We start from the raw sequence: 22,907 nt of genomic DNA, 5'->3' as shown, positions 1-22,907 counted from the left end.
AGCGGTCAGGAAGAAAACTCAGAATGAGAACTTAAGGGCTGTTTACTGACAGGTAGATACAAATATCCCCGTACTTTAATGATGCTATCACAATAAACAAAATGTTCAATGGACTCCAAGCGGAGGTCTTTATGTTTCCGGCCAGCCACGTACCTGCAGCATAGCCTGGGCCCCGGCTTTCCCGTTCTTATTTTCTTCTTGCGTCACACATCCTCTGCTCACTGCACTCGTGAAGGAGTATGTTCGTCCCCAACTGGAAGATCGCTTATGACGAGAACCGTCAGATGAGGTCTTTAGAAGATAAAAACCAGTTCACGGAGGGGGAAGAAGTACATGTTCACATATTTAATTCCTTACACTTACTAAAATTCATGAGAATAGAGGTTTTAGAAGGGCGAGTCTTTTTTCCATTTTGTTCACCACCTCCAGCACCTCAAACAGTGCCTAGTGTTTAGTATGTGCTGAAGAAATAAACACAGGTCCAGTGACTGAATGAGTCTCTAAAACAGATCTTTAAAATGTGTGATAAATTCCATTTGCTTATCTATTCGTTTTGACCTCATGACCAGTTATTAAAATGATTTCACCAATATTAAAAAATCAAAAATTATGGAATTAATACAGATATTTAAAAGTGATATGCCTTTGATTACAAATAGTCTTAAATGTTTGTTGTTAATTGCTACAACACCCACTTTTAGAAATAATTTCTCAGGGGCGCCTGGGTAGCACAGTGCTTAAGCGTCTGCCTTCGGCTCAGGGCGTGATCCCGGTGTTCCAGGATCGAGTCCCACATCGGGCTCCTTCGCTGGGAGCCTGCTTCTTCCTCTCCCACTCCCCTGCTATGTTCCCTCTCTCGCTGGCTGTCTCTCTGTCACATAAATAAATAAAAATCTTAAAAAAAATAATTTCTCAGACTAGTTTCAAAACAGCATGCCAGAAATAGAAATATGACAGATATTTTGTTTCAGGAAGAGATCCCACTGTGTCGTTTTAGGTTTATCCAGCCTCTAGCTTTACCTAACCAGGACGAAAAGTTCCATTCCAGCAGCACTCACTCTAAGGACAGCACCCAGCCCTGAAGTGAGGCTTCTTAAGAGAGGAGATAGCACTCATTATTGGGTTAGTCCTTTCGGCTGCTCTGGGCAGGCCACTGCACAAGACAAGACTGCCAAAACATTCTAAATTTAGTTTCTCAAATGCTATTTGTTTAAACATGTCAATACCAATACGGCAGTGACATTTTTAGTCTCATACGCAGACGTGTGAACATACGATGGTTCATAAAACAACTCTGCCGCCACAGTGAATGACGAAGCTGCCATGCATAGCCGGACCTAGCCTGAGGGGAAGGAGGTGACCAATGATCCTGAAGACAGCCCAGAAGCAGCCTCACTGAAGCAGGTCCTCACGGAACCCAGCAACTGGATAGCAGCAACTACGATAAAAGAGCCCCGCTGGCCTGTGCCCCACTGACTGGCACCCTCGCCCGATCGGGTAGACTTTGCTAAAATACGGGTACTCCCAACTGAAACAAGCGACAACATATTACCTCTTTGCTGTCAGTCTCTGAAAATCCTAATTTTTCAGCATCTTGTAGGGCAGCTTCTTTTTTATCTGGTTCTTCCATGAACACAGGTTTGTCCTGGAGGATCCACTTTCTGTACACTGGAACTACCTTCCTTGTTACAGCGATGTCACAGGAAGGCAACAAAAACGCCTAAAATAAAAAGAGAAGACTCTCTTTAACTCCACACCTGCTCAGATCACTGTAACAGACGCATAACAGACATTTCTAATCACCACCACCAAGTTCAGACTTTCCTCTGAAACATACGGAGCCAGATATTTTTGTGCACACCAAACTTGCTGAAGAAAAAAGGCATTTTCAATTGGGCCAGAAAATGTCATGCAATTTACAAATAACTTCTGTATTCTGAATATTTTTTTCACAAAAATAGCCAACATGCATGCCTACACAGATACTTTAAGTGGCTACATAAACCATAACAGTTATACAACCCAATGAATTAGAAATTGAGTATAAGACAACAGACAGACTACTGCAGCCAGCTGCAGCCAACTGTCACACCTCCGCCTAACTCCATGTGCAGGGATGTCATGCTGATGACGGAAGGATTATTTACACCACAGAAGTTGGCTAATAACTGGAGCCGTTCTTTTTTCTTCCCCTTTGTCTTTCTCTTCCTTCCTTCTTTTTCGCCCCTCCCTTTCACCTTACCATCCCTTTCTGGGAGCCCACATTCACCAGCATACCAATGAGTCAAGACTGTACTCAGGTGTCTGTACTCACTGGTATGCTAGTGAATGCCGCTCGCAGAAAACACATGAAAGAGAGCCTCTGGCCAGCTGTAGCACTGTGCACATTGATGTGAACTTTCTTTTTTCCGATTTCTCACATTTATTTGAGAGAGAGAGAGAGAGAGCATGTGCCCAGCAGGGGAAGGGCAGAGGATGAGGGAGAGAGCAAGCAGACTCCAGCACTGAGCACAGAGCCTGACACGGGGCTCAATACCATGATGCTGAGATCACTGCCTGAGCCAAAACCAAGAGTCAGACTTTAGCCGACTGAGCCACACAGCACCCCATGAACTTTTGAACATTACAGACTCTCTTTACACATATGCATGTAAGACTTCTGATTTAATGTAAGATTCCAAACATATAAACAAAACGGTAAAGGAGAAATGTATTTGCCTTTTGAGTATTAGCTCTAAGGAATATTTCTGACTGAGGGGTAAACACAAAGGAGAGGAACTCAATACTACAGAAGTGTTTTCATTCCATAGATGAAAAATTAAGCTGAGGCTCAGAACACATGAGATATTTTCCCAAGGTTACAAAGTAAGTTAGCGATGATTCTAGGTCTTGAAATCTCAAGATTCAGAGATTTCATACTGTCCTTAATGTTTATGCTACAGGATCCAATGACAGGCAGACTTTAGTGTAACAAGGATTCATGCAATATATACATTTCCATCGATGTCACATCAAATTGCAGAATAGAGGAGTCTGTGTTATAACAAGAAGGTAACATATCAATGTAACAAATATTCTGACATGTATCTCAAGAAAGATCAATAAAGACAAAGAAGAGTATGACAAACTACAATGGTGTCCCACTCTAATGTTGTTCCAAATTGTATTACAAATATTTTCACACATACAATAAAGTAGAAATACTTTAAAGTGAATACCATGTACTGCCGCCTAGATTCTACCATTAGCATTTGCTAGATTTGCTTACCACATACCTATCAACCCACCCCTATTTATCCTTCTTTCAACCCATTTTATTTTTGATGCATTGCAAAGAAATCTGCAAACATCAGTACATTTCACCCCTAAACATTTCAACATGCATATCACTTCCTTAGAGTTCAAAATTTCTTTATGGTACTTTACATAAAATTTATAAATCAGGAAATGCACAAATGTTAAGTGAACCATGTGATGAGTTTGGACAAATGTAGACAATGAGGTAATCCAAATCCAAAATCAAAGGTATATCATGTTATCCTCCTCCTAAGAAGCAAAGAGAAATGTTCTCTGTAGGAAAATAAGGTCACAGTAAAACCCAAATGATTTGTACAAACTGTCTGGTTAATATGATATGTAGCATATTCATTAAAAATCAGAAATATGAGAAAAGAAGTCAACATTAACAACACCACAATAAAAACCAGACAATACTTTAAAGACATAGGAGATCAGGATAAAGAAAGTTTCAAAAAGAAATGGAAATGGAATTGAAAAATAAAATAACCAAAATGAAAAACTCAGTGGGTATGGATTGACAACAGAATGGACATGGCTGAAAACAGGATGAAAAAACCAAAGGAAACACCCAGAGTGAAGCACGGTGAGACGAAAGGACGGCCTACTCAGAAAGGAAGGCAAGAGAGAGAACACAATGAAGAGCTGCTCCTATACTTGGCTGCAGAGGCACAAGGAAAGAAGATTAGCAAAAGAGGGCAGAAATGATATTTGAGGAGAGAATGCCCGAGAATTTTGCCAAAATTGGTAAAAGATGTCAATCCACACACTCAAGAATCACAAACAAGCAGGGTAAATACAGAGTACCTTACAGTAAAAGTGCTGAAAACCAAGAACAATCAGAAAATCTTACAAGCTTCCAGAGGAAAAAAGAGACATTTCCTCCAAAGGAGCAACCACGTGACCTCACATGACTTCTCAAAGACAATGCAACAAATATTCAATGCGCAAAGAGAGAACAGATGCCTGGGTAGAATTCAATATCCAGAAAAACTGCACTTCCAAACCAAAAGCAAAATAGAGAAATTTTCAGATACAGAAATGAGAAAAACTTTTACCAGGAGATCTGACCTAAGGGAAATACTAAAAGTTATTCTTTAGGCAGAAGGAAAATAATTCTGGATCAGAGATTTAGGAAGAGATAAAAGTGCAATAAACAGGTAATTATTTGGATAACTCTAATTGGATAAAATATATATATGAATATATATATATATATAAGAATAAAACTGGGTAAAATAATAAATATGAAAGAGATAATATATGTGTACACATATAAATAATATATTCATAATATGGAATTCAAATACAGATGGTCCTCAACTTAGGACAGTTCAACTCAGAAGTTTTCAACGTTATGACAGTGCGAAAGTCACGCATAGTCAGTAGAAACTGTACTTTGAATTTTGATCTTTTCCTGGGCTAGGGATATGTAGTATGACACTCTCTTGTGGCGCTGGGCGGTGGCAGTGGTACAGCTCTCAGTCAGCCCTGGGATCGCAAGGATAAACACCTGATACACTTACTACCGTTTTGTACCCATATAACCATTCTCTTTTTCACTTCTAGTATGGTATCCAATAAATTACATGAGATATTTAACACTTTATTATAAGCAAGGCTTTGTGTTAGATGAGTTAGTTTACGTCCATCAGCTCCTCTGTAAGCCTTCCTGTCTGTCTGCCAGGCTGCTCTCTGTTTATATCCTGCCTTACCCATCTCCTCTCTGCCAGGCTCTTATTTGCTTCTCTAGCTAGCCAGGCCAGCAGTCAAATAGACACACGTAGGAATACCTGGAATGATACTCTACAAACATCAACAGTGGTTGCTTAATGGCAGTATTTTGAGTGATTGGCTTGGGACTCTATTTGTCTAATGAACATTCACTTTTTAAAACATAAAGTTATTTTTTAAAACAAAACCAACACCAACAAAACAACACAATCGACAAATAACCTTTAGAGCAGTGCTTTGAACTTTTCAGACCCATAACCTAAGTAAGACATTTTACGGAAACATATATGCATTTGGATAATAAATGTTGTTTTAGAAGGTTTACAAAGAAATACTAATCCTTAGAATATGCAGTGTACTCTGAAATGTTTCAGTCCATCCTATTCTATTCTATTCCATTATTTTAAAACAATACTGGCCTTTTTTTTAAAGATTGTATTTATTCATCTGGGAGAGAGAGACAGAGCACAAGCAGGGGGAGAGAGAGAGGGAGAAGCAGACTCCTCGCTGAGCTGGGAGCCCAGTGTGGGGCTTGATCCCAGGACCTGGAGATCATGACCTGAGCCGAAGGCAGACGCTTAACCATCTGAGCCACCCAAGGGCCCCAAAAGACTGGCTTTTGATACGTTGACTTCATGACCTACAAATGGTCACAACAGGTAAGAAAAACACTGGTAAGAAGACAAGTTTCCAGCGGAGTGACCCCGAGACCAGAACTGCCCCACCTGAAGCTTCTACCACTCACTGCTAGCCTGCCTGCTGGGGGCAGCAGTAAACTGAGGCTGCCCTGAGCACCACTGAACCTCGTCTCCCCTCACTTACCATCTGTTTCCACTGTCTGCAACCTACCGAACCATCCAGGCCAAGGACACTTGCACAGTTAGCCCCTGCCACGAGCCTCTCTGCGCTCGGGGCCCCTTGTCAGCATTTATTTCGACACCACACCCATGGACATCTGACCTTCTTCCATCATGCACTGTTCTCTGGTGCATACACACACATCTTACCTCCCTCACTGAGAACATGAGCTTGCTGAATGCACATTTTAAACCTTAATGGCCTTTAGGCCTAAATATTAAATAGTCTCTGAACACTTTAAAATTGAAAACGAAATCACTAGGAAACAAGTCACATTTTGCCATCCTGAAAAGAACAATAAAGAGAAAGACAATTATCATATGGTTTCACTCATTTATGGAACATAAGAAGCAGGAAGATCGGTAGGAGAAGAAAGGGAAGAAGAAAGGGGGGGTAAACAGAAGGCGATATGAACCACAAGAGACTATGGACTCTGGGAAACAAACGGAGGGCTTCAGAGGGGAGGGGGGTGGGGGAATGGGATAGACTGGTGATGGGTATTAAGGAGGGCACGTATTGCATGGTGCACTGGGTGTTATACGCAAGTAATGAGTCATGGAACTTTACATCAAAAACTAGGGATGTACTGTATGGTGACTAACATAATAGAATAAAAAAATATTATTAATTAAAAAAAAAAGAACAGACAAAAAAATCCCGCCCCCCCCCAAAAAAGAACAATACATCACTGACCACAAGAGGGCAATAGAATGCAAATGTTAAAACCCATGCCCCTTCAAGAATCTCTACTTCGTATTTTCACATGCACAACCCTTACAGTTTAAATTTCACATATATGCTTTCAAATTAGATTTGATGAGGAATAATGAGAAGGTGTAAATAAAATGTTTTTTGCCTTCACGGCACAAAGATGTCTCAGAAGTTCGGTCATGAATACAAATGGCTAACAGACACATGAAAAAATGTTCAAAATCATTAGCCATCAGGGAAATTCAAATCAAAACCACACTGAGATACCACCTTACGCCAGTTGGAATGGCAAAAATAGACAAGGCAAGAAACAACAATTGTTGGAGAGGATGTGGAGAAAGGGGATCCCTCCTACATTGTTGGTGGGAATGCAAGTTGGTACAGCCACTCTGGAAAACAGTGTGGAGGTCCCTTAAAAAGTTAAAAATTGAGCTACCCTATGATCCAGCCATTGCACTACTGGGTATTTACCCCAAAGATACAGACGTAGTGAAGAGAAGGGCCATATGCACCCCAATGTTCATAGCAGCAATGTCCACAATAGCTAAATCGTGGAAGGAGCCGAGATGCCCTTCAACAGATGACTGGATTAAGAAGTTGTGGTCCATATATACAATGGAATATTACTCAGCTATCAGAAAGAACGAGTTCTCAACATTTGCTACAACATGGACAGCACTGGAGGAGATAATGCTAAGTGAAATAAGTCCAGCAGAGAAAGACAACTATCATATGATTTCTCTCATCTATGGAACATAAGAACTAGGATGATCGGTAGGGGAAGAAAGGGATAAAGAAAGGGGGGGTAATCAGAAGGGGGAATGAAACATGAGAGACTATGGACTATGAGAAACAAACTGAGGACTTCAGAGGGGAGGGGGGTGGGGGAATGGGATAGACCGGTGATGGGTAGTAAGGAGGGCACGTATTGCATGGTGCACTGGGTGTTATACACAACTAATGAATCATCGAGCCTTACATCGGAAACCGGGGATGTACTGTATGGTGACTAACATAATATAATAAAAAATCATTAAAAAAAAAAAAAAAAAAAAAAAGAAGTTCGGTCATGAGAAGTCTGCAGTTACCTACTTGGCCCAAGCTACTTCAGAACTGAATTTAGATTGGAGTGAGGACTAAATGGAATGCAGAATTTAGAGCACCCTCTTGCCAGCGGTGCAATGTCAATAATGGATGCAGACAAAACTTTCCATATAATAAATTAACAGTTTACCCAATAAAGGTAAAACCACATCAGTTTAGCATTATCTCACGTGCAAAATTTACAAGCTTTGTCAATCATATCTAGTCTTACAGTAAGCACTGGCGTCCAAGAGCTTAAAACATTGCTACAGATCAGGGCCTGCAAAGTATGGCCTGTCATCCAAATCCAGCCTGCCAAGTGACTTTCCTAAATAAAGTTCCCCGGGAACGCAGCCACGCTTCTTCGTTATGTGCTGTCCATGTCTCCTTTCTCACTACAAAGACAGAGCTAAATAGCTGTAACAGAGTCCGTGTGATCAACAAAGCCTGAAATACTATGATCTAGTCCTTTACTCTATAAAGAATATGACCTCTATCCTCAATTATATGACCGTAATCACTTGAACTCAAATTAAATGGTTAGAAGTACCTTCCGTGGGTACAACAGGAACGCAACAGGGCAACGTTAACGGACAGACTCGGGTAGATTTTTAAGTCCTGGACTATTATGATAAAACAATGTTTTGTCAGCATGACATATACAGTATAGGCTAGAAAGGGATGACACAGCAGGTGCGGGGCTCCAGGGAGCATGCTGCTAACCACGGCCAAAGGAAAAGGAGGGAGCAGGAGTGCGAAAGCCCCCTGCATGGCTTGTCCAGGGATGGCTCACTGGAGGAGCTGGAGACGAGAAGCACGGGGGGGCTGAAATTAATACGCACACAAGGACACGAGCCCCGTTAAACAAGTGGTCAAGTCATGAGGAGAAGCTGATGTTAGGGAAGAAAATAAGCTCAGCTCTGGCCTCGTCATCATCAAGACACCACTAGAAAGTCAGACAAGGTCACCAGGGGGCATTTTAAAAGGCAAGTGTGCAAACAAGAAGCAAGGGCCAGACAAAAAGCTTGAGTGAGAGTCTCACGCCACATGGCTGCTGGCTCCGAGCCCGAAGGAAGCAAGTGTGGACTTACAACGAAGAGGCTCAAGCCCAGAACTTGGTCAATTCTTGGAATCTGGGGTCAAAGAAAACAGAGGCCAGGAAATGAGACAGAGAAGACACAGTCAGGGAGTGAGAATATTACACTAATATTTTCTTAAGTCCAACCTTTTTATTCACTAAAATACAAAATACGTGAACACCTCCAGATTGCTGTGGATTACACTGGGACTTTCATTGTTGGTTGATTTTTCCTTAATGACAGTCTCAGAAGTGAAAGGGTTCATCGCTATCTAGAAGTCTTGCCCCTCCTCGGAAAGCTCTTCATACTGCGCATGCACCGGTCACGTGTGTGCACAGGGCTCCTCCCCTTCTCCCCACGGACCACAGGTCTCTGCCATTCAGGGGCCTCACCTTCTGTGCGTGTGCCCAGACTCAACAGCTAGTCCCCATCACATGCACACACCCACAAAAGAGCCAGGCTCTGTCTCCCAGGGCACCGGTACCAAGATGCAGGTGGCCAGTGGCTCCAGCCCACACCACAGGTCTGCTGTCTTCTCCGCTGCACCACGGGTTCTGTTTCCTCTGTCAGAGCTTCTCCACAGCAGCACAACTAACATTTGAGGCCTGATGTTCCCTGTCGTGGGCGAGTGCAGGCCCTGTCCTATGCCTGTAGGATAATCACTGGCTACTACCCACTAGAGGCCAGCAGCATTGCCCTCTCTCCAGTTGTGACGACCAAAAATGTCTCCGGACAATGCCCCTGGGGGGGCAGAGCCAGCCCCGGTTGTAGCTCAGGGCTGCTAATCGTTGCCCGGCCTCTGGTCTCTCTCTGCCATCTTCTTCCGCACTTGCACCTGCTTTCTTGTTTGTACTTCCCCTCCCTTTTCACTCACCACAGTGGCCACCACCAGGGTGCTGTACCAGCGTCATCCCTTGCTTTCCCCTTATTCCCCTCCCCAGCCAACTTTTTCCTCTTACGTCATAAAAACCTCAATCACACGTTCATGCCATGTGTGTTTGCAGGGAAAGTACAACCATCTGCAGAGCCTCCACAGAGCTCCCTCTGGCCCTTGGGACAACACCAGCCTGGGGCTCCTCTTTGCCATGTTCATTGGTTGATGAGTATTCAGCAAGAGCTTTCTTCCCACCTACCTCTGGGTTTCAAGTTTCTTACCGACACGTGAGGATATTTTTGGAATGATTTGCTCAGATATAGAATTTCCCCTCCACATGTAGGAATTTTACAAAAACAAAATCTTAAAGAATCATACACAAAATCACAACACTCCGCATGAGAAATTAAAAGCAGGATTAGAGGGATCATTATTCAGTCCAGTAATGTAGCCCAACTCATCAGTAGTATTTCTTGCAGGACTATGCGCAAAAGAACAAGAACAAGTCTCTTCAATTTCATGAACTTATCACACACACACACACACACACACACACACACACACACACCTGCGTTAGCAGACGTCAACTATCCGGGAGCTGAAGAAGCCACACCAATTCAAAGTCCCATCAGCCTGGGGTGTTCTGGATCCTCTCCACCCCCACCTCCACCTGGCATTTCTCTTTCACCGTGGTCACTGATATTTACGGCAGTAAGTGTAGAGAGGACTGGGAACACCCTCATTTGATGACTGGCCATTTTGGAAATCTCCTTTTGTGAAACACCTGTTTTTTCTAAAGAGTTGTCATTCCCCCTCCCCAACCCCCATCTGACCTGTAGGCATGCCTTACATATTCAGGGCACGAGGCCATTGTTAGACTCCTATCTTCTGCCACTCCAAGACCTGTCTTTCACTCTCTTGGTGGTATCTTGCAAAACTTATTTTAAAAATCTTTTTATTTTAATGTTATCTTTTGAGGAAGAAAGTTCATAATTTTTATGCAGCCCTATTTATTCGTTTCCTTTTTAGGAAATTCTTTTAATGTTTTGTTTATAAAATATCTGCCTACCCAAACGTTATAAGAAGATCTATTTTTTCTAAAGTTTTATTACTGACGTTTAAAAAAATGTAATAGGGGCGCCTGGGTGGCACAGCGGTTAAGCGTCTGCCTTCGGCTCAGGGCGTGATCCCAGTGTTATGGGATCGAGCCCCACATCAGGCTCCTCCACTATGAGCCTGCTTCTTCCTCTCCCACTCCCCCTGCTTGTGTTCCCTCTCTCGCTGGCTGTCTCTATCTCTGTTGAATAAATAAATAAAAAAATCTTAAAAAAAAAAAAATGTAATAGTCTCACAAGGAAAACATGCAAACAAAGTAGTAAATACAATTCTTTTGGTTCAGTTAAGGGTGGAAAAAATGCAAGGTACACACAAGTTCTGCTAAGAGTCTTAAGTGTCCATCTTCATTAAAATACACAACTGCTGAACAATGAGTTTCCCTTCTACATCTACTCAGAGCGAGGTCAACAATTTACTGCAGATATTCTGCATGGGGCGGTCATTTGTGGAAGCACACCAGAGTTCATTTTGAACCGAGGACTTACCAGGCACTTCACATGCACTCTCTCCTAAGCCACGCAGCTGTCAGAGAACAGAGTGCAGTGAGCCACGCTTGGCAGGCCAGGAATCGGTGCTCTGCAAGCAGCAGCGGTCGGTCCCGAGCCACGCCTGGCAGGCCAGGAGACGGTGCTCTGCAAGCAGCAGCGGTCGGTCCCGAGCCACGCTTGGCAGGCCAGGAGACGGTGCTCTGCAAGCAGTAGCGGTCGGTCCTGAGGCTGCACGCTCAGGGTCAGACAGGACACAGGAGGCTTTCACTAGGAATGTCATCTCATTTAATGATAAGGAAACAGACTCTGGATCAAACACTGGGCAGCCTGGCTGCACATCCCTGCTGTGACCAGCCAGCACCCTGATGATGCTGACGATGGCCTCAACGGACACATCATGACTACTCAGGGCCTGACAGTGATGGTTATGAGGACGTGACCCACAGCCTCCTTGTAGTCAGCCATGGGCCTGACAGAAGCAGGAAGGATGTGGGCTCTGCACCGGGACCGCCTGGGCTGGGACTCTGGCTCCGTGGCCCATCCACGGTCTGCCATCGCCTCTCTGCACCTTGGTGTCTTGGCAAGGTTGTCGGGAGCGCAGAACACCGAGCACACGCACCGGCACACAATAATCGCGGGCTCCACGGATTACTTATCACCCTAGTCATTACTCCACAAATACTGACTCCAGCACCAACCCCATCCTAGGTACAGCTCCCGGGGTTGGGAAGACCCAGTGAACAGAACAGGCAAAGTGCCGGCTCTCTAAAAGTTTATATACAATTTGTGGTGAAAGTCAGACAGCAAATACACAAACATCCATGGGGTGGCAGTAAGCGTGACAAAGACAAATAAGCGAGTTAAGGGTGAATAACAAGTGATGAAGCATTATTCCACACAGGGTAGCTGGCAGAGGACACTCTGATTCAGTGACATCTGAATGAAGATCTGAGGGGAGGAAAGGAGTCGTTCAGTCATGTGCAGGGACAAGAGTTCTGACCTGTTGGAAGAGAATGGGTGACAGCCCTGAGGCTAGAGGATGTGTGGGAAGGCAAAGGCAGCTCGAGCCCAGAGCACAAGCACTGAGTAGGAGGGCTGCAGGGAGAGGTAGGATCGGGAAGTGGCAGATCACAGAGGGCCCTGCACGTCCTGACTACGGAGCTCGGAGCACTGGGAGCACAGCAGGGTCGTCACAGGATGTACGTTTCTCAGACCAGGCAGGTGACAGTGTGTAGGACAGACAACAGGGCCCAGAGGAAGAAGCAGGAGGCCCGGAGGCGAGCACAGTACCCTGGCTGAGAAGTAATGAACCAGGTTAGTATCTCACCCTGTTTTCACTGATGGGAAAGACGCTTCAGGGCTTTAGGTAAGTGGCCCAAGGTCCCACAGGTAGGAAGAGGCAGACAGGGATTCCTCTGCAGCAAGTACATGCACAAATGCCGCGGAGCAGAATGAAACTAAGAGAAGGCCCCTGTGGCTCAAAAACAGAGGAAGAGAACTGACCTTACGCTTGTGCTGGCAGGCCAGCTCTTCAGATCGTGGGAAGGATTCTGGTCCCTGCTTCAATCGGTACAGTCTGGCTTGTCTGTCCCCCCACAGCCCTGCTGAACTGCCCAAGGTTGCCTGATCTAATCGCATTCCATCACCCTGGTTCAGTCCTTAAACCACAGCACCCAACCCCCACAGCCTACTCGTCCACGAGTGCTGACATCCCCACTCCCCTCTCGTCCATGAAACTTACCATTCTCCTTACCCTTCCGTTACTATTCTAAGAGCCTGGCTGCATCCTGAGACACATTTCCACTATTCTGCTGTCTGCCATTCCATGGATTTCTGCATAGCAGCTAAATATAACAGGCCCCAAATACATCGTCCTTTTGCTTCTTCTAAGAAATAACTTCCTATTAAGGCCACTGACACTAACCTCCTCAGTCTTACCACCAACAATGAGCACCAAGATATCCATAAGCTAATCAACTAATGGCGAGGTGGAGTAGGAAGTGTTTGGACAAAGAATCTGTTAACCTTGATACTGAGAAGGGTCAGCTAGCCAGTCTGTGTGTAGTGAAATAAACAAACCACCATTTCCAGAAACAACACAGATATTGTTGTTTCTTGATGGGTCCTGCAAATAATGTGGTATTGGACAACTCTTTCTTACAACAGACTTCCATTTAAAAATCCTCAAAGAAGGATAGAGATAGAAATTCATCATTAGGCAAAAATTACAGCAGTAATAGCTGTAAGAATCATCAATAGTACTGAGATTAATGGGTGAAAATCAATGAGAAACAGAATACCTGCATAGTCTCAATATATCCCCCAGCACGTACTTCTAATTACAAAAGAGAAAACAGTAACTTCACGGTGGAGAAACCTGGCCAGCACCTTAAACCAAGTGATCCAAGTGCAAATCACCTGTAAAAAGGAGTCGCCTCATCATCACAGACTTCCCGATAAGCTGTGCTGTGACGGCTTCAACAGCCTGGCTGTCGTACTCTTGCCAACAACACGCAACGTCAATATAACCATGAAAAAAACCCCAGACCAACCCCAATTGGCAGACACGGTACAAATAACCAGTCACGATTCTTCAGAAGTGTCAAGTTCATGAAGGACATAGACAGACTGAGAAACTGTCCCAGATTAGAGAAGACTTAAGGAGACCGTGAACAGCCACACGGTATCCTAGACCAGGAAAGGGATGGTAAGTGGGACACCTGTGGAAATCTGAGTAACATCTGTAGATCAGTTAATAGCACTGTATCCATGTTAAGTTCCTGGTTTCAATTACGTACTATGTTTATGAAAGTTTCAACATTTTAGGGGAGCGAGGTGAAGAGTATGCAAGGCTTCTGTCAACTATTCTTCCAACTTTTGATACATATTGAGAATCAAAAGAAATTCGCAGACTGATTGTTCCATAACCGTGGTAACAACACCCATAACACCCACCAGAACCGCTCTCCAACCAGCCTCTCTGGAGCCAATCTGTGGCCGCAGACCCACCGGACACGGACGGACACTGACCTATCTCCCTGGTGCTCGTATCTGGTGCAGAAGCATCCAGTACATGTTTAACACCAGCAAACTGAAAGTCCATCCTCGTTTTAAAGGTATCACTTCCAAACCCGTCAGAGCGCTCCTCTCTTTGTTGTCTTTCTGCTTTAAATCTCAGCAATGCAGGATTACAATGAAAGACTTACTTTTAAATGAAGGCATGAGCAGAGGCAGTGTCATTTCAAGGTAACACAGGAAACCATGAAGCATAAATGAAAGCTTCCTAAACTATCATTATTCATTTTCACTTGTCATCTTTGAAAAATGGCACCTTTCCTCTATAAAAGACTTTTTCTCCTGCCGAGGTCTGAAACCAGTGGTGTCCTTGCAGAGCGAGGGGCTGCTACACGGCAGGGACAGAGCAGCGCTAAGCAGGACCGTGTCTTGGTAACAATGAGGAGGGTACTCTGCACTTGCTCGGCAAAGCCCCACAACACTTTCTCAAAGGCCACACGAGCCATGTCTCAGACCTGGCCCTCGAAGCCCTGGATTCGACATCAAAAGGACTGGACCATTTCCCCCAAAGCTCAGACAGTCTATTTATACCTGACTAAGCCAAACAGACCACTCTACACAGGTGACTCCAGATACCCAAATTTAATTACCAAAATTTGGTTCATTAGAAAGATCTAAGTGCTAAACTTCGAAGTTGAAATCTGTCTGGTGGAAATCTCTCAAAACTGCAGGACACTGTTTGCTGCAGTATCGATTAGGACGGTATTGTGACGTCCTGGGGTGTCTCCCTTATGGAGACTTGGGGGGCAAGCTGCTCCTCCCAGAGAGGCTCTGGATGACTTCCCTCTGGTCCTTTACTTACATGAGCCACATTGTCTTACTTAACTGATGTGTTCCCAACAATATTCTTTTAGGGTTTTTTTCTTCACTTTATAAAAGCTTATCATGCTGTATGTCATCTTCTGGGACTTACTTTTTTTTAAATTAAGGTAAAATTCACATAACAAAAAATTAGCCTTTTTATAAAGTGTACAGTTCAGTGGTACTTAGTGTACTCACAACACTTTCCTGGAAGACTCAATTCTGCCACGAAGTTACGTAGCTAAGATTCGTCCATACTGCTGCACATCCCTACTGTTCGTCCATTTTCACTTGCATGACGTTCTTGCAACTCTAGCCCGGAACAGACACCTAAGAGTCTCTCAAGGACAAAATCTGCAGTGGAAGTGCATAGAGTGGGCAACGCCCGATTTTCAAGCTGTTCACCAGATGGCTGTACCCATTTACCTTCTCACCAGCAGTGCAGGCAAGAGCCTGCTGGAGCCACCGCCTCTCCACTGTCAACAACTTACTTTTGGCCACGCGGAGAGTGGCAGACGGATCGTGCGGCCCAGATGCCCATCTCCCTAATGGGCGAATGAAGCCGACAGTGGCTGCCTATGATTACTGGCCAGACTTGTGTTCTCTTTATGACGATACCGTCGTGTTTCTGGCCCATTTAGTGAATTGTCTGCAATTTTCATATCAACCGGAAGAACTCTTGACACCGTCTTTTGTTCATTACATATGTTACAAATATCACCTCTCACTTGCAACTTGCTTTTTGCACTTTTAAAAATATACCTTTTGATATACAGAAGTTCTTTATCTTAATAAAGTCAAATCTGCTTTCTTTCCATTGATAGTGAACACTTTGGGGGTATTAAATCTTCCTACTGCAGGACCAGAGACACAGTCAACTCTACTTTCCATTAACCTTTTTTCTCACTTGATCCATCTCACATGGGTGTCTGTGTATTATTTGAGGTAGGATCTAACTTTGTTGTTCTTCCCACAAGGAGAGCCGTTCATCAAATCAGCCCTTTCGTTTCCCCAGTGGCGAGTCATGATGCCTCTGTGAGGTCACACTGCCTGCCTCAGTTACAACCCACTGTGTTCTGCAAGCTAGCTCACAGAGGTGTTTGAAGAGCTGAGGACTCAGGAGAGCACGCTTCTATCTCAGGATTACTGGACCATATCAACAGAGCCTATAGCAGAGAGTCCAAAAAAAAAAAAAAAAAAAATCTATGTTCAAAAACCTCCCGAGAATGGAGATTGACATCCAATTATTCTGGTGAGTCCTTTGACTAAGACCTTACTTCTCAAAACTAAAGCCAGGCGTGCGGCTGCCCTCACAAAGCCACCCATGAACTGAGAAGACACCTGCTAGCGAGGAGAAAACACTATCAATCGTTCATTTCTTGTCCGTACCTGTTTTACACAGGAGTAGACAAGAAACAGCTGAGTACATGGACTCCACTCTCTACCCTCCACCAGTGGAAGCTGTAGGATGTCAAAGAAGCTGTTAATAAACCTCTCAGAACAGCAGGTTTCTCACAAGTAAAGTGGAAAAAGGTGAGTACCCACCCACTTGATAAAACTATCATAATAAGAATTAATTTTGGTAAAGTAAGCCAAGTGCTTCGCACAACGCCCTCCACATAGTAAGCAACATGTATTAGTGTGAAAACACTGCAACGGACACACACTAGTAAAGAATACACGTTACTATTCCACCATACTGTGTTTCCTCTTACTTGACACTCTCATCACCACTAATTCACTTCTCACTTAAAAAGTTTTTACTGGGTGCCTACTACTTACCAGGCACAACTAGCTAGAAATGAGGCACAGATCAGACAGTAAGACCAAGGCCCTGTGGGAGAAAAGTCATCCAGTGGATCGGCAGTGGGCCCTACAGACAGAACGGTTGGAGAAGACCACAGGAAGAGGGGAGAGCAGAGCACTCGCCCTAAATGATGGGAGGTCCAAGCCATGCTGGAAACAGCAGGGGAGCACATTCACCAGAGTCCCAGCAGGTACAAAGACTCCAAGGAGCAATACACACTTGGCTTGTTCAAGAACCAGTAAGAGAGCCATGTGGCTAGGGTGGAGCAGGTGGAAAGTTCTCCAAGATAAAAGTCTGTCCCATTCACCAGGCAAGAAAGCTGGCGGCAGAGAAGATCCTGACCCAGTACTTTTGAAAAGGGAACACTGAAATGTCAGAGTGCAAGCCGCCGGAGTGCAGGAAGGGGAGTGAGAGCAAAAGGAGATGGGGTTGAGAGATGATCAAGACTCTCGAGTTGGCTCCACGGATGATGAGGAACTACTGGAAGCCTCTGCAGAAATGATTTACATATTTCCCTGGATGTGTATACTTTTAAAGACTTTTCAGCAAGTCCTATGAGCTCTACCTTAAAAAATCCTTGTATAACTGCTTTTCACTCCTTCTATTACTGCTTCCGCAAGCTACCAGCTTTTAGGATTTTTGTCTGGTTAGGCAAAAACTGGTTTATTGGTTTCCTGTAGGTCTATTGAATGAAAGTGTGATTTCGATGCCAAACGCAGGTCTACAGAGAAAAGAACGAGGAAAAAAGGTCACTGGAGCAGCCCCCAAATTTAAATGCTAAGCAGAAGACAGTGAATGGTCAGTAAAGTAGGAGGGTTGGGCACACAAGAGGTGAAGCACAGAACACTGTTAGGTAAGAAATGACTGACAGCATCAGCTCCTACAGGAAGGTGGACTGGAGGGCGAAGGGGAGGAGCCCATGGGAGGAATAGAACAAGGCAGCAAGCCAGACCCTCAGCAAACTGGGAGTTTTACTTGGAACCATGAACTATTTAGGAATGTGTTTTCAAACTGATTAACACATTGCCATGTGCAGGCCTCTGTATTTCCATGTTAAAAAGGATAGTGAAAATCATAATTTAAAAATTGTTTACTATTGTTTGTTTTCTTTTTAATTATTTGGAGAGCTACGTTTTAATCTTTTATTACTATTTTTGCTTTATGTATTTTGAGAAATGTCTTTAGAAACTTACAAGTTTAATAGTTCCATCTATTTCTACTCTTCATAAATTCTTGTGAAATGAGCCTTTTATTACTATGTGGTTGTTCTCCATATCCCTAAGAATGTTTTTCTGTCTTGAAACTTTTAAAACAGGATATTAATAAAGCAATACCAATCCCCTCATCCCCCTGGTGAGTAGGTAGGAAAATTCTTCTATTCATCCATCCATCCTTCTCCTATCTATCCATCCACCCATCTCTCCATCCATCCATCCATCCATCCATCCATCCATCCTTCTCTGTATCTATCCATCCACCCAACTTTCTATCCATCCATCTACCCAACACCCATCCATCCATCTCTCCAAACACCCATCCATCTATCTTTCTATCCATCCATCCTTCTATCCATCTATCTATCCATCCATCCCCTTCTCTAACTACCCATCCACCCACTACCCATCCATCTTTCTATCCATCTACCCATCCACCCACCATCCACCCACCCATCCATCCATCTTTCCATCCATCCATCCATCCATCCATCCATCCATCCTTCTATCCATGCATCCACCCACCCACCCATCCATCCATCCACCTGCCCACCATCCATCTATCTAAATAAAATTAAACAGAATAGAATGCCTCTGGATGAAAACCTTAGAATTCAGTGTTCTAGTGAGGCTGGGTATGGTTTTGTGAAGTACATATGTAGACCTATATGTACATAGTTCTGAGACACGCACATGTGTATGTGTACCGCATCTTAAGGTAAAATATTTCTTCCTGTAAGTCACATAAAAATGTCTTCAACATCACTGTTTTAGATACCTGTCATAAAGAGCAGATAGCTGGACTCTATTTTTTAATCACACACTAACAATCTCTGACCAGTTACTGTTAGTCTGCTTGAGCTTATTTCCAAAGTCTAGTCTGTGACTCCTCTTTGTCCTGCTTTCCAGTCCCTTCCTTCTCTCCTTGCTGTGGGTCCCTAACACCTACTCACCCACATATTATTTAGCTTATAAAATCTACTTCTAATGTTTCATGGCTGTCTTAATATACAATCTTTTTATTTTTTATTTTTTTAATACATAATTTTAAAACGTGGTTGAGAGCTACAATTCTGACTACCTCTCTTCTGACATGCATCCACTATTTGGGTTCTACTTTTTTAATATAAAAAAATCAGTTCTTATCATTATTTGTTTTTAGAGCCAATGCTTACTTTGAACCACCCAATTTTTTCCCTAGTACTCCTTCCTGTATCTGAAAACCACTTCGGAAATCACTTTTCTTTCTCCTGAAATATGTTTGTAGGGTGGCAAACTCTCTGAGGAAAGTACCTCTGTCACCCTGCTCTTGAATGGCAACTGAATCTGACGAACAAATACAGGTTGCCAGTTACTTTTTCTCACCACTTGGAGAGAAATGTGGAGAATTGTGAATTTTTCCCTGGTTGCTTTTAGCATCATCTCTTTTTCTTTTGTACACTATTTGACTATAATCCACCAAAGTGTAGATTTATTTCATTAACCCTGTTTGGGATCTTACGTTAGTCCTATACCTGAGGACTTCTGGTATTTGCCACTTCTAGAAAATTCTCAGCTATTGCCATTATCTCTTTGGAGTATTTCTTTTTCCTCTTTCTTTCTATTCTCTTTGAGAGCCCTGCCCAGAAATGGGTTGACCTTCTCATTCTTCATGCTACATAACGTGTTTTCATACCTACCACATGTTTATCTCTGTGGGCTATCTTTTGGGAAAATTTTCTCAGATCCACACTTCTGTTTACTAATTTTTCAGCTATATCTAATTTGCTGTTTTATCCATCCAGTGGTTTCTAGAACTTGTGTTTGGTCTTTTTTCAAATCTACTTGGTTCTTTTTAGAATAGTCTCCTGTTTCTTACTGACACTTTAAGTTCCGCCTCCTTTGGCATGCATGGACAGGCAGTATAAAGCCTAACCCTCCCAGAAGCACCTACAGGGCCCACCTGTGCCTCCAGCCTCTTGTCCACACACCTTCACTGGTGCAGACAGCGCACTGTCAGACCACTTCTTGGAGCTAAAACCGCAGCAGTCCTCCTGAGATGGGCACGTTCATTGAAAAAGCCTGCACCGTGAAGTCAGCTACATTCAAGTCAAGCTGTGTCCCGAGCTCTGTCCGTAATTGGAACTTAAATCAAGTTTGTTGCTTGTTTCCTCCGTCTTCACCTTATAAGACTGGGGAGAGCTATGTGACATACATATTTTACAGGCTGCAAATGTACAAAGAGTGCACAGCTGGCCTGGCGCCTGGCTCCAGCCACGACTCGGTGACGATACAGCAGTGGCGGCATCTTCACACCTCTGTCAGCGTCAGGTTCAGCACTGCGTGTGGCAAAGTTCTACCTCGCCCAGTCTATGCTTGCCTTTCTTTTGAGGGTTCAGGCTCCATGAAAAAGAGTAGTGCCCACTCACCTTTACTTGATATCAAGCAAAATAAATTGGCTTAAAAGAACAGAAACAGAGCTTGTATATGCAGAGGTCTACACTCCGCATCTTACTGAGCACTAGGGCTACCGTCATAATGCACTGTGCCTCTGACTTGTCCATATAAATTAAGAAGGAAATAGAATTGTATGGAATAAAAAAACCTACAGGTATTTTTAACTAACTTCTAGGTATTCCTGGCTTTTAAACACTTATTTGATTGACTGGCAAAAGAGCTGGAGGTCAAATCTCTGCTAGCCATTGATGTAACCCAACCAAACTATATTATCACGGAATATCCTGTTAGCTTGTCAGTTCCAGCTGTTTGATAAAGCTGAAAATACAAGCATATTTCTCTGGTAAACTGTAACTAGGACAAGATCGCATTTGACTAGAGATTTATTAACCTCACATGTTTGTTTTTCTTTCCAAATGTGTCTTCTAATCGATTTGGGTGCTGAACTGAAAGTGACCAACACTGAGTACCATCCCCAATCCACAACCACCTTTGTCTCTGTGACTGTGTCTACAAAAATGAGGGTGCCTGCGCACGGGGCTCACCTCCTCTCACACTCTAGTGTTTTACACATATGGTTTCCGACTAACGTGTTGCTCTGCTTAACAGTGGAAAAAATTATTATTTTTTGGGAGAGAACCAGAGAAAGGACAATTGTAGAGAATCCTTTTAATTCACTTTCAGTCACAGCAGTCTCACTAAGGTCAGGACGAGTCACTACCTCATTTAATTGTAGCACGTGAACGTCAAGTACACACCCAGTCCTCTCAGGCGAGCCGGAGCGTACCGGGCTCGCGAGCCGTGCTGCCCGTTCATGAGATAATTAGATGTGGTCTCCTCAGGGCTCAGGAAGTCCTGCTGCACAAAAGAATGCTAACAGGACAGAAAGGAAAAGAATGAGGAATTGAGCTCTTCGAGCCGAGGCTGAAACAAAGGAGTCCTGACAAGAGAAGTGTGACTAGCCAAAGGCCATCACCACAGAACCCCTGAGAAGCTCAGGCAGTCCAGAGTCGGTGGTGCCACAAAGACAGACGGAACAGAAGTCTAGAAGAGATCACTGGTTAATCATTACCAGCCAATTTTATTTATACAGGAGTCGTAATTACAATCAGTAAGAAAATTAAGGAAAGACGTTCATCCTCTTGTGTGTGATTTAATATGCAAACAAATCAAGTGTGAGTCACGCCAAAGTAGGTATGTAATCTTACTTCCACTCCTCTGGTGGGTGTGCAAGTTCATACTTCTCCCTCACATTGGAGACACCCATATCCAAATGGAGCCAGTGAACCTCCTCTGACCGCAGGTGACTGAGGCGAAATCCATAGCAGGCCACGTGCTTTACTTTGTGACTGTCCACTATCTTCTGAATGATCCCCTAAAACATACCCCCCACAAAAATGACTGTTATAAACAAACAGAAAAAAAACAACTGTATGCTAAAAATTAATGCAATGTGCATTTCTTTTAGTTAGCAGAAATCTTTGGTAAAAAGAGTATCAAGTTAAATAAATTACTTCATTTTTCTCAGGAATCTTTTTTCTCAAATAGTATTTTTATGAACAAGGAAAAGTTCTGAAAAAAACACAAGAGGCTCTTCCCTTTTCATTAGTGATAACCGAGGCACGGAAACGTTAACATGCATTTCTGCAGCTCTACCTCTGCGGCACCCCCAAAACCTGACCAAGCGTTCTGGCCGCCCCTGGAGGTCACGTGCTGAGAACTAGACCTAAGGAGGGGGTCCCACTTTCTGAACCCAGGACAGCATACTGGTTTAGACCAGGCTGCAACTTCATGTCATTTCTTAAGAAACACAGAAACATACAATGAAGGCCACGCTTCTGATAGTATCGATGATGTAGGAGAAGTTACTGGAAGCTGGGCCTACCCAATCTACTATGAGCTCTCTGTCGCTTACAATGCAGCAATCTAAAATAGTCCCCAAACCTAATGCTCCTGACACACGTGCCCATGAGTTCAGAGTTGAAGGCGGCAGGGAAGGCTGCCTCGCAAAGATGAAGCTTATCCTGGGACGAGGGCAAGGAAGCCGTAACCCCGAGTCTTGACCTGTGCTCTCACGGTTGTGGAGGTCTCGTGCGTACAGGGACGTAAATGGGCAGCACATATGGAAGACTCACATGGGAATACAGCAGAGACCATCCGCTCCCTTACGTGAAGGTGTGCTCATGATAACCACTGCACTCTTCTCAACACTTCAGGCCATTCATAATTTTTAATGAGGCTGCTATTAACATGCAAATGACTGCTAAAGAAAATCACTGTTTTTTTAAATTAGCAATTAACTGAAAGCATCATATTACTTGTAATATAAGGCAC

General features: G+C 43.7%; 1 protein-coding gene across 2 annotated transcripts in view; it reads right to left on the bottom strand.

The window, feature by feature from the left end:
• LOC125281985 (focal adhesion kinase 1-like) overlaps positions 1 to 22,907 on the bottom strand; it is an 80,845-nt gene that overhangs the window by 4,989 nt on the left and 52,949 nt on the right. Inside the window, exons 5-6 of one of the 2 annotated variants that reach the window (XM_057312927.1) lie at positions 1,553 to 1,720; positions 154 to 291 (exon numbers count right to left, since the gene is read on the bottom strand). In XM_057312927.1, the coding sequence (XP_057168910.1) occupies positions 154 to 291; positions 1,553 to 1,720 (306 nt within the window). Of the gene's footprint in view, positions 1 to 153; positions 292 to 1,552; positions 1,721 to 21,620; positions 21,949 to 22,907 lie in introns of those variants that run through there. The other variant, XM_048215886.2, reaches the window with a different exon arrangement.

Source organism: Ursus arctos, unplaced genomic scaffold, assembly GCF_023065955.2.
Source record: "Ursus arctos isolate Adak ecotype North America unplaced genomic scaffold, UrsArc2.0 scaffold_16, whole genome shotgun sequence".
Lineage (NCBI taxonomy): Eukaryota > Metazoa > Chordata > Mammalia > Carnivora > Ursidae > Ursus > Ursus arctos.
This window is presented reverse-complemented; position numbering and strand designations above follow the sequence as displayed.